This window comes from Chiloscyllium plagiosum, unplaced genomic scaffold (assembly GCF_037043375.1).
Source record: "Chiloscyllium plagiosum isolate Xiang-an unplaced genomic scaffold, Cpla_swu_hap1 HiC_scaffold_6, whole genome shotgun sequence".
In the NCBI taxonomy this organism is placed as follows: Eukaryota; Metazoa; Chordata; class Chondrichthyes; order Orectolobiformes; family Hemiscylliidae; genus Chiloscyllium; species Chiloscyllium plagiosum.
The window spans coordinates 83025118-83045954 of NW_028270144.1; the positions used below are offsets into that span (position 1 = coordinate 83025118).

A 20837-nucleotide genomic window follows, 5' to 3' on the forward strand; every position below is an offset into this window, starting at 1 on the left:
TCCGAGTTTTTCGAATACCATTTCCCTCGGGCGCCCATCACGAAGCCGTAGAAGGATAATTTTCCCTTACCTGTAAGGTCCACTATTTCCTTCTCGAGGTGTTTATATTTATTAGTCTTTTCTTCCCATGCCTCTTCGAGGGAGTTTATCTGGAAATCGGATCTTACTGTCACGTCGATAATGACGATCTGTTGGTCTCTTGTTGCAATAAGGTCCGGTATCCATAATTTTCCATCTTCATCTCTGATCCTAGGTTCCATATAGATTGTCCACCCATATTTCTTAATATACCTTACTAGCTCTTCGCTAATCCTGTTGTGCCTTTTAATCCTCATGCTCTTTACAAATGGACACCATCCTGAGATGTGGGCTATTGTTTCTCTTTATATTCAATTTCTCTTCATAGCTGAAGTTCTCCATCCCAGGCAACATCCTGATGAATTGCCTTTGCATCCCCTCCAGTGCAACCACATCCCTCCTCCAATTTAGTAACGAGAAATGCACACAGTACTTCAACTGTGGCCTAACCAAAGTTCTGTGCAGCTCCAACATAATCTGTCTAATTCTTGTAATCTCTGCCATAAGTGAGAAAAGCAAGCATGCCATTTGCCATCATAATCATCCTATTAATCTGTCCAGCCACATTCAGGGATCTGTGGAGAAGTACCCCAAAAGTCCCCTCTTGCTCTGAGCTTCCTAGGGTGTTGCCATTCTTTGAGTACAACCATGTTTTATTCCTTCTTCCAAAATGCATAGCCTCTCACTTATCATGGTTAAATTCTCCATTGATCTACCCATCTGACCATTCCATGTACATTCTGCTATAACCTAGCATCTTCCTTCTTGCTGTCAACCACCTGGCCGATCTTCTGTCATCCATAAACTAACTTAACATCCTTCCCAATTTCTCATCTGCATCATTTATGAAAATCGCAAGCAATAAGAGATCCAACAATGATGCTGTGATTCACCACTGCACCTGTATCAAGTCACACAAACAGCCTTCTACTATGACCCTCTGGCTCAGTAATAGGAGACAATCTTGGGTCCATCTTGCCAAGTTACTCTGGACTCCATGAGCTTTTAATTTCTTGATCAGTTTCTCCAGTTGAAATCCACATGAACTACATTAACTGCCCTAGCCTCATTCACACACTTGGTCATCTTCTCTAAATGTCACCAAATCTGTTAGGCATGACCACCTCCTGACAAAGTCATGCTCACTATCCCTGATCAAACCTTGCCTCTCTCTAGATGGAGATTAATTTTCCCCTTCACTGTTTTCTCCTATAGTTTCTCACCCACTGATAGATCAGGGAACTATAGATCAGTGAGTCTATCTCTACTATCCTTCTTGTAAAATGGAACCATGTAGTCCTTTCTTGTTCCAACTATGGCACAAATTAAACTACATCTCTTTCCACCGGGTTCTAATTCTTTTAACTGAAAGTATTTGTTTTGAAAATTATGATTTAAGTTACTGCCTTTTCCTCTTTCACCTCCAAAATAGCTGCAATTCCATTTTTTGAGCAGATGTTGAATTGTATTTAACTGTTCAAAAAAAATGTTAGTTCAGTCTGCTACTGTAGGCCTAGAGACTAAATGATCCTATAGCTATCAAAATCCTAAGTTATGCCTTGAAGCAAGAAATGTAATTTTGATTTCTGAAATACTGTAACGATTCAGTAAATGCAAAATGTTTTGTTTTATTTTCACAGATCAAGAAATCCTGCGCAAGTTGGAAAAGGATAAAATTCTAGTCTTCACACCATCCCGGCGGGTACAAGGGCGGAGAGTGGTTTGCTATGATGATCGCTTCATAGTGAAATTGGCTTATGAATCCGATGGCATCATTGTGTCAAATGATAACTACAGGGATTTGCAGAATGAAAAGCCAGAATGGAAAAAATTCATAGATGAAAGATTGCTTATGTATTCTTTTGTTAATGACAAGTGAGTATTCACATCAAAGATTGGTATGGAGAAGCAAGTTCTAATCTATGGGGCACTAGCACTGGGAATATTTGGGTTATACAATTAGAATAGACTCAACTGAACCATACTAGGATCACTGTTCCAACAAATCATGCTACTAGGGAAGTAAAGAGCTTTAAAAGGAGGAAGGGTATCACATTGGGGAAGATTGATTAAAGGAAAATAAGGCAGTAGATCAAGATAACAATCATGATAGTGCTAATCCGCTTATAGTAAGCAGCAACTGCAAATGCGGTGTGTCAGTAGATAGGGCTGTTTACAAAAAACTGAGTTATGCATTCTGCATCTGAATACCCACCGCATTCACCGTAAAACTGATAAATTATCAGCTGAAATAGAAACTATATGTGAGCCACCTTTCTAAAATGGCTCCAAAGAAACCAAATCTATACCTGAATATCCAAGGATATGAGAGATGTAGGAAGAACAGGAAACTGGCACAACATAGGGAAGTAGCTCTAATAACTAACACTCATTAGCACTGTAGTGATAGATTACCTTCATTCTAAAGTTCAAGATGTAGAATCAGTTTGACTGTAAGTAAGATGCAAGAGTGGTGCTGGAAAAGCACAGCAGGTCAGGCAGCATCCGAGGAGCAGGAAAATCGACATTTTGGGTAGGAGCGCTTCATCAGGAATGAGGCTGGAAGTCTCCACCCCGGAGATTTTCCTGTTCCTCTGATGCTGCCTGACCTGCTGTGCTTTTTCAGCACCACTCTAATCTTGACTCTGGTCTCCAGCATCTGCAGTCCTCACTTTCACCCTGCAAATAAGATGCATCCAGGGCCACAAAACATTTAGCAAATGTCATTCATAGGGCAAATAGTAGTGATAAACCACTAGACTAAATCAGGAAATTAGGTGTGCATAGCAAGATAGTAAACTTTATTAGTATTCGATTTATGGAGGATGAATTCTTCGAATGATTACAAGATGGTTTTCTAAAGAAATAATAATGAAGAACCCAGATTAGGGAATGCACCATTTTAGATCTAGTATTAGGCCATGAAAGGGAACAACTTAATGGCCTTTTTACAAAGGTGATTGTGGCAAATAGTGACCATTCTGTAATAGCATTTTACATAGTCCTCTGATTCAATTACATTTATTTCAAACACAGGGCTGAATCATTTTTTTAAATTAAATCAGTGTTCCGTGCGTTTTCTGGATTGATTGATTGCTGTTGTAAGCCCTAGTGAGATTTCTCACTGTTGTTAAATTCACCACGTTCTGTACCAACGGCTCCTGTCATGTCCAATTCTGTCCCTGACCTTCCCAGAACAACTCATCACTCAGTTGATATCTGCCAAAAAACAGCCATCTTTATAAGTCCTGTACCCGGATGAGGATAGGCATTCTGAAGGTGCACTGCTCATGGACAGAATCTGAAGATACTGGAAAAGGGGAAGATAGCATAGTGAATCACTAACAAGGATGCAAGGTTATGATGGAGGGGGTCGGACAAGGGAAAGGAATAATTTTCCTGAACGCCAGCAGTGCTATAAGAAAGTGAATGACCTCCTGTACTGTGCCAGGATGCCACACTCTTCTCTCTGCAAATTCACTCATACTATTGTTTGCAACATTTTCCCTCACTTGCTATCATCACTAGCCTTATATGAACTGTCTCCTTGGAGCACCTGCAGCTGTGCCACCCACTTGCATCTCACTCACTGAGTTCCTTTCTCATTGCAGAAGAAAGCTTATATTAGGGCAAAGAGACTCCATATGGGTGGAGGTGTGTCAGACATTCGGCTCCTCACCCCATAAGAAGAGCAAATCCTGGCTCTTACATAAGAAGATCAGAGCTATGCCTGTGGGCATTTCCCATTCATGTCCTCTTCAACTCAGTAAGTACCATTATTCATTTCACTATAGCTCTCACATCAACCTCACTGTGTAATTCAGTACACACCATTTCTAACCGAAGGCTGTGACTGATTACTTTCTCTTGCGTCTTACAAATACCACCAACATATCTACCACGTAAATTGAGAAGCCAGTGTCTCCACCACAAGTGACCATTTCAACCTCCTGAGGGTGCAAGAACCAAGACCTTGGGGAGTAAAAGAACTAGGCTTCCCCCCCCCCCCCCACCACCGAAATCAGCTCTCAGATACTACACCTCAGTGGGAACTCTAGGCTTGGGGCACAATCTGGTGAGCATCTCACTGTGACAGCTTCACAGCTGGCCACGAAGGAAGCATCCTAAGTCCCTATTGCTCAGGACTTGCTCAGCCTCGGGTAGGAAAGCAGCCTGCAGTGTTACCAATGAGGGACTTCATATGTGTGCAAGGAGGAACAGGAGTGGCGGACAGGTTTGTGGGACACAATGGTTCTCATTGTACAGAAGCTGCAGTAGTGCAGTGAGTCACACAACTGTCTGCTTTGATGGACACATCAGCAGCAGTAGCCATGGCGAGCCAAGTCCAGCTACTGTGAATCTGCCGGAGAGGCTGTTCACAAGACCCCACTCTGGATTGAGGAGATGACAACAGAGGGACAGGGAGCCTGGCATGCCCTGCAGGTATCTCTCTTCTTCACAAGGAGAAAAGGTGGTGCCAGAAGTCATCCAGCCAGAGGAGGTACCACATACAGCATGCAAAGGATGTTCTAGCAGGGCCAGAGCCTCTACATCCAAGGGTCAGAGAGGCAGGATGGAAGGTCACACTGAGGAGGCCCAAATTATATCTAGCAAGATGACTCCGGGCATGTCTGGCTCATCCAGACCAAAGCTGGGGATCCTCCAAACACACTTTTAATTCCATTGGGCTCCACTGGCGAGCAGGCTCCCTCCATCTCCTCTGTGGGGCCAGGGAATGCAGTAAGATGTCATGGAAAAAAAAAGGAACAAGACTTATTGAGGGCGCTTTGTCATAAATGCAAGTCCCAGCTTTCACCTTGCATTTGGTGGTTTGCCTCTGTGTAGCCCCAAATGCTGTTATTATAGTATGTGCCATAACTTGATTTTCCATGGCTGGATATCTGCAGTGAAACCTTGCTGCATCTTCTGGAAGCAAGAGGAATAAGGTGTATAAAGCGCAATGGATGCTGCTGACACCTTTTGGTCCTCCACCTACAACGTCCCTATTCTTTCACAACTCTGTGGCCAAAAGTGTTTGTGTGAATGAGTTGATCAGTGATGTCTGGGGCAGGGAGGTGCAACACTGATACTGCGTTAGCACTGGTAGTTAGTTTGCCTGCTGAGTTGGTTAGTTTGCATGCAGACGTTTCATCACCCTACTAGGTAACATCATTGGTGCACCTTCCAGTTAAGCATTGTTGTACTACTAAGCTCATTATCTATCTGACCTGGTCTGTTACAGTCCAGCTCCACAGTGGCTCCTATGTAGGATCCATTTCCACAGGTCAATTGATAGCCTTCTAGGCTGAGAACCAGGCTCTAGAAATGCTCATGTGTGTCTTTGGTTAGCTTGACCAAAGATGGTTACATTATCCAGTCGAATTGATGGCCCTCCTTGTTTGTGTGTATGGCGATGAATAGGAATTGTTCATATTGTTTTACTGCCTGTTGGTGTTTGTGAATTCTGGTGTCTGGTTTGTGGGTGTTGGGACAGTTGCTTTTGAAATTAAGGGTTTGCTCTGTGTGGGTTGCCTTACTGTATACCTTGGTTTAGAATTCACCATTGTGCGACTACATTAACTAGCAAGGCAAGGCATGGATGCTGTGAGCATGCAAGTAAGCACTAAATGAGTGAGCACTAGGAGCAGCCCTGAGATGCAGCCTGCTCCATTCCATGAGCTAGGTAGGTCTTAGTCCCTGTGTGCACAATATCCTAATAGCAGTCTTTCAATGCTGTTTGGTGCACCCTACAAGTCTGTTCTTCAAGAGCACACTGCCAATGTATTAGAGAGTTGCCGTGATGGTCCTGTGGGGTCAGTATGTGCCAATGTCCATAGAGAAGGTGTACCTGCAGCTGGTTCCCATGAATCGTGCCCTGTGGTGTAGTTTGGTTGTACGTAACACCAGAAGTCCTTCACAGCAAGTTGCAAGCTGCATCTGCTAAGTACCTGCTCTAATTTCCAAGCTGCGTTTTCTTTACATCTAGCTTATTGGGGGGGTTTGATAATGTATGCAGCTGAATGTTAGTGAGCTAAGTTGATTTATTAACGAGCAATTATTCCCCTTAATTGGCAACTCACTGTTACCGAACAGGAAATTCATCATGCCACTTGTCACAAGCATAAAAGATGGATTGAGATGTTCTCAATGTGAACATGAATCTTGTTGGACTTGTCCTCCAATTCTGCCATGAGTCTTGTTCACATCATTCCGGCCTCTGTAAAACCTTTGTTTTTTTTATTTACACGTAAGACACCAAGAAAACATGAGGGGCAAATTGGACAAGGTAAGATTGGAGATCTGTGTTGAAAGGAATGATTGTAGACAAACAATAGCTACTATTTAAAGAATTCATCAGGATAAAAATATATTTCTTTTAATACACAACCTAACAAGGTAAGTGTTCCAACTATAGCTTAGATCGAAGAGAGAATCCTATAAAGTTGCCAAAACAAAAATGGTAAGTCTCTGGATTGAGAATGACATTGAATTCTGCAAAGGAAGACCAAGAAAAAAGTTAACAAAAGGCAGATAGAATGTTAGAGTAAATGAATGAGAAGCACAAAAAAATTAAAAGTTTCTATAAGTGTGTAAAAAGGAAAAGATTAGCAAAGGCAAATGAATCCATTACAAGCAGAGGAAAAAAAAATATAATGGAGAATAAGAAAATGGCGCATTGCATTTGTTTCCCAGAGAAATATACCTTAAAGTTTAAGAAATAATGGAGAATCTAAGCACTAAAGTAAATGAGGAACTGCTGGATATTAATAGTAAAGAACTCCCTGAACAGATGGTCTGCACCCCAGAATGTTGAAAGAGGCGACTATAGAGAAAGGTGCTCTGATGGTCCTATTTCAAAATTTCAGTAGACTCTGGAATGTTCTTGCGGAATGGAAGGTGGCAAATATAACCTAATTATTTATGAAAGGAGGGAGAAAGAAAATGGGGGAACTACTGACCTTTTGAGTCTTAACATCAGTCAAAGGAAACGTGCTTGAGTTACAATAAGGAATGTGATAACAATACACTCAGTATTGGGAAGTATGAACATAGATTAAAAAAGAGAAAGCACATTTGCCAAGCTTGTTGGAGTTTTTTAAAGAAAGTAACAAGCAGAATAAAGGGGATGCTATAGGTCCATTTTATCTGTTTAGATTTTTAGAAGGCTTTGATGATATCCCACACAATTAGGTATATAAAATTCAAGCACATAGGGATGCAGGAATACACTGGCATGGATTGTTAACTGGTTAATTATCAGAAAACCGTTTCAAAATAAAGGTAATTTTCAGGTTGGCAGGCTGATTATTGGGGTGCCACAAAGATCAGTGCTTGCTGTCCCAGCCAATTACAGTCTATGTCAGTGATTTAGATGTGGGAATTAAATGTAACCATTCCAGATTTTCGGATGATATAACTAGATGGGAGTGGGAGTTGAGGATCATCTCAAGACACTTGAGAATTTTGGAGAAGCTAAATGAGTGGCCAGAATTTGCAGATGGAATGCGAAGTGGAGAAAACTGAAGTCAACCATAGGAAAAGCAGAAGAATAGACTATTTCTTAAATAGAGGGAGACTGGGATCTCAAAGGGAATTTGTGTCCTTGATGTTAGTCACTGAAAGTTACCATGCAGGTCCAGTAAATAATTTAGATGATGAATGGTATGTTGACCTTTATTACAAGAGGATTTTAGTATACTATTAAAAATATTATTGTGTAATTATATGGTACAGCGTTGAGACCACACTTAGGAGAATTGTGTGCAGTTATGGTCTCCTCGCCTAAAGAAATATGTACTTGCCATAGATGGGGTGAAAAGAACTAATTTATGGAATGGAGGGACTGTCTGATGAAGAAATATTGAATAGACATGACCCATGTTTACTGAAGTTTAAAAGAATGAGCTACAATCAGCCCGATGCCTAAGAAAAATTATTCAACATACTTCAATGACCACTATCCAGTGGCTCTGACATCTGTAATTAAGAAGTGTTTCAAAGATTGGTCGTGGCTCTCATCAACTCCAACATCCCAGATTGGCTTGATGCCTGGCAATTTGCCTACCGGTGAAACAGGTCCACAGCAAACACCGTCTACCTGGCCCTACATTCATCAATGGAACATCAAGTCAAGAAGGATACCTACGTCAGGCTCCTACTTATTGACTTCACTTCTGCTTTCAACACCATAATTCCAAACAAACTCATCTTCATAGAGTCATAAAGATGTACAGCATGGAAACAGACCAGTCCAACTCATCCATGCCGACCAGATATCCTATATAAAGCTAGTCTCATTTACCAGCATTGGCCCATATCCCTGTAAACCCTTCCTATTCATTTACCCATCCAGACGCCTTTTAAATGTTGGAGCTTAAAAATGTGTTGCTGGAAAAGCACAGCAGGTCAGGCAGCATCAAAGGAACAGGAGAATCGATGTTTCGGGCATAAGCCCTTCTTCAGGACTGCAATGACTGTTATACGAGGATAGGCAGGCCTCATTGCACGTGCCCCCTCAATTTATAGCCATTCAGATAATAAACAGCTGCCTTGTTTTTTGCTCCCAAAGTGGATAACCTCCCATTAATCCACATTCGAACTGTGCTTGCTATACGTTTGCCCACTCGCTTAGCTTGTCTAAATCACTCTGGCCTCCTAATCACAGCTCACCCACCCACCCAACTCTGCGTCAGCTGCAAATTTGGAGGTATTACTTAGTTCTCTTATTTAAATTATTTATATATTGTGACTAGCTCAGGTCCAAGCACTGATTCCTAGTCGTCAATAATGACTGCTGCCACTTTGAAAAAAATGTTCATTCATTCCTACCTAGTTTCCTGTCTGCCAACTTGTTTTTTAACCCATTTCAATAACCTGACCACCCCACCCAAAAAAAAACTCGTGCTGCATGGGACTTGTAAAAAGCCTTTTGAAACCCACATCCACTAGCTGCTTCTCCTCAACTGTACGAATTACGTCCTTGAACAATTCCAGTACGTTTGTTAAGCATGGCTTCACTTGTATAAATCATTGCTGACTCTACCTGATCCAGCCAGTTGTTAAACCCTTTGTATCACAGACTCTAGCATTTTCTCCACTACTGATGTTAGGGTGACTGATCTAGAATTCTTGGTTTTCTGTCTGTCTCCCTTTTTTTTAAATAGAGACACTAGCTACCTTCCAATCTGTAGGAATTGTTTGTCTATAGAATCCTGGGAGATGACCACCAATGCATCCACTATTTCTAGGGTCTCTTCAGTTCCCCTCTCTCAATAAACCTGGTGTTTCCCAACATTTTCTAGTATGTTACTTGTGTCCTGCTTTGTGAACACAATCAAAGTGGGTATTTAGTTGGTCAGTCATTTGTTTGTTCCCCGTTATAATTCCCTTGCTTCTGACTCTGAAATCCATATTTGTCTTCACAAATCTTTTTCCCTTTATATACCTTTAAAATGTTTGGTCAGTTTTTATGTACCCTGCCAGCTTGGTCAAATTCTACTGTCCCCTTTCTTTATTATTTCCTTTGTCTTCCTTGCTGAATTCTAAAACGCCTTCCATTCCTCAGATCTGTTGGGGTTTTTTTCTGGCCAATTTGTGTACTTCCTTGGATCTAATACTATCTGAAATTTCCTACGTAAGCCCCTTCAACCACACAGCATCAACACCGACTTCACCAGTTTCCTTATCTCTCCTCCCCCCACCTCATTTCAGATCCAACCCTCCAACTCCACACTGCTCTGTTGAGCTGTCCTACCTGTCTATCATCCTTCCCACCTATTCGCTCCACCCTCCCCTCTGACCTATCACTATCACCCCCTCCCCACCAACCTGCATCTACCTATCGTCTTCCCAGTTACCTCCCTCCCCTGTCCTATTTATATCTCAGCACACTCCACCCCACCCCCATTCTCGATGAAGGGCTTATGCCCAAAACATCGATTCTCCTGCTCCACGGATGCTGCCTGACCAACTGTGCTTTTCCGGTGCCACACCTCTTGACTCTGATCTCCAGCATCTGCAGTCCTCACTTTGTCTCTTTGTAAGCCTTGGCTTGGCCACCTTTTCCATTTTATTTTTGTGCCCTCCCAGAATAAATAGTTGTTGCAATTCATCCGTACACACTTTAAATGTTAGCCATTGACTTTCCACCATCATCCCTCTAACGTTCCCCAATCTGTTATGACCAGTTCTTGGCTCATGCCATTGTATTTCCTCTATTTAGATCTAGGACCCTAGTCTCAGAAACAACTGCATCATTCCCCATCTTGATGAGGAATTTCACCATATTATGGTCACTTGCACAATTGTCTTGCCAAGTTATTCCTTATCTAAACTGTCTGTATTCCCCTCAGAACATTGTACATCTGCAATCAAATTCACCGTCCACCTTCAGTGTTCTGAGGAAAATAACACAAGCTTATCTAGTCTTTCTTCACAGCTAAATCACTCCAGCCCAGGCAACATCCTGGTGAATCTCTTCTGCACACTGTCTAGTGTGATTTCTGTAGTGTGGCAAACAGAGCTGCACACAGTCCTCCAGCTGTGGCCTAACTGATGTTATATATAGCTCCATCATAACCTCCTTGCTCTTCTTTCAGTGCCTTAATGAAAAAAAAACAAAGGATCCCATGTGCCTTACCACCACCTTCACCTATCCTATTGCCTTAAAGAATCTATGGATGTGTCCACCAAGATCCCTCTAATGTTTGCCCTGGCTGAGTGGTCCAGAACTGGTGGGGGTGTCCTTCGGAATTGTGATCCAGAGGATTGTGAGGTCCACTCATCGACTATGTTAGAGACTACGATTGATAGATTTCTACATATTAAAACGTGAAGGGTTGCAAAAAACAACGTTGGCCACAATCTCACTGAATTGTTGGAGTGGATTGGTTTGACTGAGTGGCTGACTTTTTTTAAGTTTTCATTTTCCTATATGGTATTTCAATCAAACTCCGTCTAGAACCTGTCATATTAGTCGACATCCAAATTTTTACTGATTGGTTGGTGATAATATCACTTTGTCTTGTGTATATAGTTATCACATGCGTTTGATTTAATTTCAGATTCATGCCACCTGATGATCCTTTGGGTCGCCATGGCCCCAGCTTGGATAACTTTCTGAGGAAGCGGCCTGTTGTTCCTGAACATAAGAAGCAGCCATGTCCATATGGTATATTGATTTTCAGATATACATTGGTGCTACGTCAGAATTTCACAATGTCATTTGGGTAGTATTCGGCAAAGGAGAGAGATTAAACCCTTTTCTTTTCAAAAAATCAACAAGATAGTCTGTATTTGTAGTTTGGCTACTGCCTGAATATGTGTAGAAACAAAATATACTTTGATTTGAACAGTCTTGACTATAAACCTTTTTACATGGGGGGCTAATTCCTAAGGTACAGATATTTATCAGCTGAGACTTGTACTTTAAATGAATGTTAAAATAACTCATAGGCAGAAGGAGTACATCCTGTCATTAAATTTTACCTAACCAACAAGTCAAAAATTAATTCTATCAAATCTGAGTTTGAACTTACATATATCCACGTGAGGTGAAACTTAGTTCATGTGATGGGGGCTTGCCTGCTGGCTGGAGAATTGGTGAAGTCTTATACAACTTCCATTGGGAAAGATCTGTTGTATAAAATGCTTAATATTCCCAAGGTGTGTGGCTACATTGGGAACAGTGTACTCGGAGACCTAGGATAACCAAGGGGTCAGGCCACAAGTGAATGAGGGCATGATATGGGTTGCAGGACAGGGTTGATGGCTGTGCGATCTGAACAAAGTATGGGCTAGAAGCCCTCAGCAGACTACCTTTCCCCAAGTCAGATTTTTCAATCAAGCACTGTGAAGGAGGGGCACATTAGGGACCCGGGGTTTACTTTTCGTTCTTCCTGCAAGTGATTCCTCCTGCTTGTACATATCTGAGACAGTAGGCTTATGCTCCACAGTGGGCATTAATTCCAGCTTCAGGCCCTCAATTAGTATCTGGGTAGAAAGGCTGCCCATGAGCCAACCTGCTCCTGACTCAGTCAGGCAGAGTTGAAAAGACAAGGTATTCCACGCACTTCCATTCAGTTAATGTCCAACCTTGCCTCCAGTAGGAGTATCGGCATTAAATTCTGCTCGTGGCGTCCGTTGTGGTTCAGTTGGTAGGTGAAACATGAAACCGAAGCGCTATCTGTCCACCATACTCTGAGGTAGTGAATTCTACAGATTCGTACCCCTTTGAAAGAAATTATTTCTCCCCATCTCTCTATGTTAAATCTGCTGTCCCTTATCCTAAGTCTATGACCTTTCGTTCTGGATTGCCCTGTATGAGGAAACATCCTTGCTGCATTTACTTTGTTAATCCCCTTCACCTTGTACCTCAAATAGAGCTCCTCTCAATGCACTAAACTCCAGAGAGTATAGGCCAAAACTGCTCAGTCTTTTTTCATAAGGCAAACCCCACATCTCTCATGAATTTAGTGAACCACCTCTGAACTACCTCCGATGAAACTACATCCCTCTTCAGGCAAGGAGACCAAAATGGTTATGCAGTACTCGAGGTCTCGTTTTGCCTGTACAACTGCAGCAATACTTACCTATTTTTACACCGTTCCTTTCGCAATAAATGTTAAAACTCCACTTGTCTTCCCACCTGCTGTACCTACATAATATCTGTGATTCATGCACAAGGGCACCCAGATCCTCCGCACAGAAGCACTCTGATGTTTCTTTTTTGATAATAAGTTGCCTTTCTATTCCTTTGACCAAAATGGATACCCTCTCTCTTATTCATGCTAAACTTGGTCTGCCAAATTTTGGCCCATTCATCTAACCTGTCCATATCCATTTGTAAATTTATTTTTTCACTGCAACTGACTAATACCTATTTTAGTGTTATTTGGCTATAGCACTTTCTATCCCCATATCCAATTCATTAATATAGATTGTAATTCGTTGGTGCCTGAGGATCAAACCTTGTGGCACCCCACTAGTTACATCTTGCCAACCAGAAACAGACCCATTTATCCCAACTGCCTACTTTTTGTTGGTTAGCCAATCCTCTCTCCAAGCTAAGAAACTAACCCCATGTGATCTTAACTTTTGTATTAAATTTTTGTGCGGTACCTTATCAAATGCTTTCTGGAAGTCTGAATATACAGTAACTAAGGGATCCCCATTATCCACCTTGTTCCATCTTCAAAGAACTCTAGCAAATTAGTCAAACATAACTTACCCTTCGTAAAGCCATGCTGCTTCTGATGGATTGCTTTGTCGCTTTCTAAATATCCTGTTATTACTTCCTAAGTAATGGATTCTAACAATTTCCTAATGACTCATGTTAATCTAACAGGTCTGTAGCTTCCTACTTTGTGTCTTTCCCTTTTGAATAAACCGCTGGAACCTTTCCCACATCCAGGGAATGTTGGAATACTATTACTAAAGGAACCACCATCTCTGTTTCTGCTTCCTTTATGACCCTAGGATGTAGACCATTAGGCCCTGGGGACTTGTCTGCTTTCATCCCAATAGTTTACTCAGTACTTTTCCCTAGTATTAATTGTTATAATTTCCTCAGTTTCTATAACCTGTGTGTTTTGTAATTTGGGATGGTACTAGTGTTGTCCAGTATGAAAACTGATGCTAAATATTGATTTAGTGACTCCACCATTTGTGTTCCACACTATTAATTTGTAGAAACTTTTTTTTGCTATCTGGTTTTAGATTTTATGGAAGTTTTCTTTCATAATTTATCTTTGCTCTTTTTATGGCTTGTTTTTGGTACCCCTTTGATCTTTAGAAGTTTCCCAATCTTCCAATCTGCCACTCACCTGTGCAATATGGTTATACCTTGGTTTTTGTTTTTATATTACTTTTGACTTCCTTGCTTTGCCATGGGTGTCTTTCCCCACAGTCTATTTTCCCTTCTGGAATATATTTCCGTTGGAAGCATTTAAGTATCTCCTTAAGGATACTTAAATGTACAGTTAACATCAAATTTGCCAGTACTGGAGTGTAAAATAATTTATTCCTGACAAAGTTATGCCCTTTTTTTACTTTTGTGTGTGTGTCCTTCTATATTGAAGACATTGCAAATTAGGATCCCCTCAGATGAATATTCTCTCAAAATGGAGAAAACCAAAAGTGACAATTAGAGCACTGCAGAAGAGTGATTAACCAGGAGTTGATCTAATTCTCAGTCCAATAATTGCTGAACTGTCATGTTGCATGAATAATTTGAATATTTTTTATGTATCCAAACTCTTGTTTGTAATTGTATGACTAGCCCACAAGTAATCCAAGTTTTCTTTGGTTGCATCTGCAATAGGTTCCTTTTTATAGAAAGATGATATTTTGTAATAAGCTAGGTAGAATAACAATTTTTTAACTCCTTTTTTAAATAATTAAATGGCACATTTATTTGGCAGCATTTATATAAAACCCACTTTTGTGTTTTCAACAGGAAAAAAGTGCACTTATGGCCACAAATGTAAATACTACCACCCAGAACGAGGTACACAGCCTCAACGTTCTGTGGCTGACGAACTTCGTGCTAGTGCAAAGAACTCAATAATGAAAACCACTAATGACGGTTTGGTGAAGAGCAACAGTGTTCCAACTAATACCAAGACTGAAGGCATGTTTGATGTCAAGTGTACAGCTCCAAAAAGACAGTCTGACCCAAGTATACAAGCCCCTCTTTATAATGAGGTTGAAGAAAAACTCAGCAATAAAACCAGATTGGAAACCAGGTCTGTGCCTTCTCTTCTTGGTGCATCAAATCCTTCAGCTGCAAAGGTCCAAGGTTGTACAGTATCAGGTTCTGGAATGCACGTTTTGACACAAGAATCAGGAGTGCCAGCACAGTACTCAACAATTCTGGTGAACAATAGCCATGGAGCACACACCACCTATAATCAACATCCAAAATGTGACTCTCCTGTTGATGGAGGATATCATTCCATGATGAATCCATATCATAATCTTGGTGTATCTGGTACACATAGCCCTGATCAGTTTTCTGTAGATAAAGAATACAGACTCGACCATGTAGGTTCTGATTGTAGTAGTGAAGGTAGTATTAGCTGTGGCAGCAGCGATTCATATGTTGGCTATAATGAACGAGCCTACCCAAGTTCTCCAGTTACAGTGCTTGAGGAAAATCTTAAATGTCACCAATATCATAATCGACATCAGCCCTTTCTTTGTGGTTATCATGATCCTGTAACAAGAGTACAAAGTTATGGCCAAGAAGAGCAAAAACCACTACACAAAACTTCAGCTTCTTGTATGGCATCACATTTACAACATCCGGTAATTGGAGCCCGCTCCAGTTGTCCGAGTGAATATTGCCCAGTACCCCTCAATGCCCAGCATCCACAAAACATGCATATGGGGAGAGCTCTAGGAACTACAAGAATAGAAAGTTTTTCAGATTCACGTTTGTATGAAAACCTGCCAGTGAGACACAGAAAACCTTACACAGGTCAGGAAACATTTGCCAGTTGGAACAGGCTTGGCTATGGTTTGGATTCTTATGGTTATGCACAAGGATATTCATTACCAAACAATCCAACTCAGCCATGTTATGATCAGTTCACATTCCAAAGTTTACCTGAGAAAAGGGAGCAGACTTGGAGGATGCCATGGAATGGCTTACCTCCTGAACCTCTAAATCCACAAAGGTTACAGGATGCCCGTGACAAGATCTTTATAAATCTGTGCAACATATTTCCAGCTGACCTTGTGCGGGTGGTAATGAAAAGAAATCCTCACATGATTGATGCCCAGCAACTTGCTGCAGTGATTCTAGCGGAAAAGTCAAAACTGGGTTATTGAATTGAAATGCATCATTTTGATGTTTTTATTTCTCAGCACGAAGGCTGAGTTTGCTCGCATTTGAGATTCTTCAAACAAGGAGATAAAATTAGAGTATATAGTACAAAGCAGTACCCTCTGCAAAGGGAATTCTTCATGTGTTTTTATCAACAAGTTTTAGAATTATTGTGTTATTTAAAGCTAGTTTGCTACAGGAAACAAAATGTATATGCTAAAGCACCTTTTTAAAAAAGTTAAATACTGGCGATTTGATCTATTGTCTCCATAATATATTGCAGCTTTAACATGAAGATATAAGTAGGAAGTCTGATATTTTACTCAAAACAATACATTTAGTAGCTTATGGCACTTTTCCTTTTAGCATTTTGAGAATGTGTTGGTGGTAAAGACTTGTATTGGCAGGTTTCAGCCTTATCACTAACTGAATACTATAGTATGATCCAAAATGTTTGCTGACCTTTAATTAATGGTCATTCCTAGTTGGTCAGGCGTAACAGTTATTATTTGATATTAATAGATACTAAGTTTTGAGGTTGCAATAAAAAAAATTTAAATTAGTTTAAGCATTTTAAGATTTATCTTTTACTGATTTTTATTAATGGACTCAGGCTGTGATATTATGAGAGGGCCTGATTTATCTTGCCACAATTTTTTTTAAAAAAACTAGAAACAAACAGATTGTTTAGTTTAAGTGTTGTTTCTGGTATTTTTAATGGACTTTGCTAGCTGCAATGTTGTATTCATCCTAGGAGTAGTGTTTTTGACTGTCTATTCTGTTTGGCTGTTGAATGCATTTCAGCTTTAAGCAAAGTCCTGATTGGCCAGAAATGACCTTTCATTGTTGATACAAATTGTATCTTTTTTAAAATAAAATTACAGTACAGTTTTAAATATATTTAGTATTACTGTAAATACACAAATGTGTGTACACGTAATTAGGGACCATTTGGGCAACATTTTACCAGATCTTTGAAATTGTATATCAGTTTGTCGAATTTTTGTTTTATTGGTTTTCATTGGTTGGAAAGCATTCAAGTTAAAACCATGCATCCCGCACAGCAAAATCTTGTATTTGTGCAAGTAGAAATGAAAACCCAATTGTTTTTTTTAAAAAAAGTACCGCGTCTAATGTGCAATTGCAAAAGTAATTCTTTTTCTCACTGTTTCGGCATAATCCTGTAGTTACAGCTTTTGAGTTTCAGCTCTGACCGATCAATCATCTGTTGAATTTGTAATGTGTCTCTTTGTCTTCATGGCCAGGCTGCAAAATGGGATGTCACCCTGTGGGGGACTGTTAACTGAAATTTTAAATGTAGTTATAGCTCTATACTGTTATCCTCTGAAACAAGCAGATTACCAGTTAGCTAAAAGGTATAGTTGTAATTTGTGAAGAATTACTGTAATCAAGTATAATTTCAATTGAAGGTGATAGGATGAGCCTCAATTTAAAGCAAAACTACTGAAAGGAAATAAAATGTAACATTACAGCCTAATCAAATCTCCTCCATGATATTTATGCTTCTTAATGATCTCATACATTTGAAAGGGAAATATAAGGAATAAGAGCATGTTGGCCATCCCCCATGAACCTCTTCCACCATTCATTAAAATCATGGCAATCTTCTATTTTAGTTCCATCTTGCTGCATTTGTTCTCATCCATTAATTTGCTTAAGCAAAAATTAATCTGTCTGTCATGTGAATGTATTCAACGATGACAACATTGATTGTTCTCTGCATTGATGATTCAAAGAATCAACAGTTTGTGTAAAGAAATTTCTCCTCATCACTTTTCTAAATGGCCAACCCTTTATTTTGACACTGTGGCCCCTAGTTTTAGAGTCCAAAGCCAGCATCTATCTATTCACATCCCTTGAGAATTTTAAATATTTTGGTGATAACTCTCATAAACATGGGAATAAGAGGCATCGACCACACAACCTTTGTTGTACTTCCAAGGCAACGAAACCAAAATTGCAGTAGTCTAGGTATGATCTCACCTAGGCCCTCTACAAATGTGGTTAGACTTCATTTTTATATTCCAATCCTTTCGTAATAAAAGCTAAACTGACGTTTCAATAAACTTGCTAAATTTGAGTCTAAGGACATCCGGGTCCCTCTAAATGTTAATGTTTCCCAGTTTTAAAAAAAGCAAGGTAATGCATGTGTCGGTGCTCTAAAATGAAAATAGAAAATGCTGAAATGATTTGGTAATATCGGTGGGGAGGAAAACCTGTTTCTCTTTCCACAGATGCTGCCTGATTAGTTGACCTCTTGCCTTGTTTCTCATTTTAATGCTGATAACTTCAGACATCCCCCACCGTTTAGATTTGCCCACCCACTCATTTTTTGTAATCTGTGTCTACCTCATGATAGATGAAAAAGCAAGCCTTATTGTCACCATCTTTAAAACCATTACAGTCTGTGTTGTCAAAGTTGGAAATTATATACTGTATTCATTCACCATTTTTCCTTATTGAAAGCCGTAGAAACAACAGATTTCAGTGCATTTTAAGAGTTATCAGCTGTCCAGTAATGAAGTAGAATCGACCAGTGCTAGGCAATGATAATTTTTTCTTTGATCCCTCCTTAAGTAAAATATGGATTCCATGCAGCATACCATCTTGCAGTCTGCTTAGAAAGCCAATGAAGCCTACAAATTTGAATGGACGTTTCCATTAATTGTGTATTATAAAACTAAGTCAAGCAGGAGAAAAAATGAAAATTTCAGGGAACTTGGTAAAATGGTTCCAAAACCATGTCCAAACACACCTAATAGAATAACCTTTACACTACTTGTGTGACACTATGTGTCACACTAAGTAGACTTTGGGTATGAATGCTTTTTTAACAGGGCATTGAGCTTATAGCCATAACTGATACTCTGAACCATGTTCAGCACATATCCATAACAAGTTGTTGTATACAATAATAGTAATTGTTAGTTTCCTTGCTCAGCTACAACATTGTTGATTTTTGAATTGCACACATTCTACAGTACCATTTATAAACCTTCATTTGTATTGGTACTATAAAATCTAATATGTCTGTTGCAAAGTTATTGATGTTTTCATATATTTGGGTAAAGATTAAAATTTTGAGATATTTGTTAATAATTACCACCCCTTTCCTGCATTTAGGTGCCATATCCTTTGGTGCCAAATGACTAATTTATCAAATAGTTTTCAAATGTAACAGTTTATTGATTGTATCATTTTGTATTCTACAATTTCAAGGCATATTTGTCAACATTTTCAAACTTCAATTAGTTGTTTTTATTACACCTTACATTCAAATGTATATATCTGCTTTAAAAAATTTAAGCATGTTAGGGTTGTGATGTCACGCAGATATTATGCACAGTTATTGTTGTAGTCCAGCTTTAACTCTAATAGATCTGCTTGTGATAAATTAGTTTTGATGTTTGTGTGAATATCCAGCCACACAAATTAAAATACTTTTCCAATTACCTCTCTATATTTTAATGTTAGACAAAACTGAGGTTTGTTATTCCATTGAATTTTAATCTTGTCAACAATTTTTATTACTTTTCAATACATTATCCATAATTACTTTTATGTTAGGTTTCATCAATTATAAGAATTTCCTGGTCTATTTTAACATCTTGAGCTTATTTTTATCCCTTGTAAGTAGAAACAGGAAATCTAAATGAAACCTGAAAGGATGCTTGCTGGTGATTGATAAAATTCAATGACAATTTATTGTACTTATATCTACCAAAAGTGACATGTTGTTCATTTTGTTACTGTTGTGCCCCACTATGTCTACGTGGTAAGGGGATAGTGGTGAGAATATTAAAATTCCTAATACAAATATTTCCATGGCACTTGCACTGGTGATATCTTATAAGCATATTTATAACTTGCAATAATTATGTATGTATACATTTTAAATGGCATGATAGATTATTGCACAACATGTAAAATAGGTTAGAGTAAAATAGCCATAAATTGCTATAAGCTGCTTTACACACCTTTTATAGTAAACTTGTAGTCATAACTTTATGAAGGGGTTATATTGAAGGTCTGAGCTGATTTATGCAATAATTAAATTAGTCTGTTTGTAATCTCATCTTAATTGTTTACTGCTAAATTATTGCAGTTTTTTGTGTAATGTTTAGTAGTGTAAATATATTACTTTTGCTTATTTATTATTCTTCGTCAGCTTTAAAATTCATAACTGAAACCTAATTGTATAGGGATTGGGCCATTTGTTATTCTGTGCGCACTGTCAAAAATTTGGGTTGAATTCTAATCTGTTATTGCAATATCCTAGCTTTGTTTGTATTGTACAGAATCAGTTTTAAATATCTTAGAAGTTGCATGTACAGTGTTTTAACTTGACATAGAGAAATTGTTTTCTTCCACATTAGAAACTATAGGCAAATTTCTGGAATAAAAATAAAAACACCTTTTTATTAGTGCCTTGAATTGTGCAACTTTTGAAATTGCAGATTCTGCTACTAACTTGCCTTTTCTTCACATTATTTGGCACACTCAGTCGTATTTTAAATCTATTTTAATAACAATATCATTCTTCCATTTTCTGTCACCTTTCTCCTTCCAAATTTACTAATAGAGGTAGTTTTATGATTGAGCTGCTAATCACACGTTGTAATTCCAGTTGAATAATTACAAAGAGACCTTGGAGTGTAGGTTCATAGCTCCTTGAAAGTGGAGTTGCAGGTAGATAGCATTGTGAAGAAGGCGTTTGCTATGCTTTCTTTTATTGGTCAGAGAATTGAGTACAGGAGTTGGAAGGTAATGTTACGGCTGTACAGGACATTGGTTAGGCCACTGTTGGACTATTGTGTGCAACCTGGTCTCCTTCCTATCGGAAAGATGTTGTGAAGCTTGAAAGGATTCAGAAAAGATTTACAAGGATGTTGCCAGGGTTGGAGGATCTGAG

The 20837-nt window shown here is 39.3% G+C and overlaps 1 protein-coding gene across 1 annotated transcript in view; it reads left to right on the top strand.

The window, feature by feature from the left end:
• Window positions 1-20354, top strand: part of LOC122550718 (putative ribonuclease ZC3H12C) — a 78117-nt gene extending 57763 nt beyond the window's left edge. The window contains exons 4-6 of the mRNA XM_043691864.2: window positions 1719-1953; window positions 11142-11248; window positions 14534-20354. Coding sequence (XP_043547799.1) covers window positions 1719-1953; window positions 11142-11248; window positions 14534-15909 — 1718 coding nt within the window. The 3' untranslated portion in view covers window positions 15910-20354. The remainder of the gene's footprint in view (window positions 1-1718; window positions 1954-11141; window positions 11249-14533) is intronic.
• The last annotated feature ends 483 nt before the right edge of the window (window positions 20355-20837 follow it).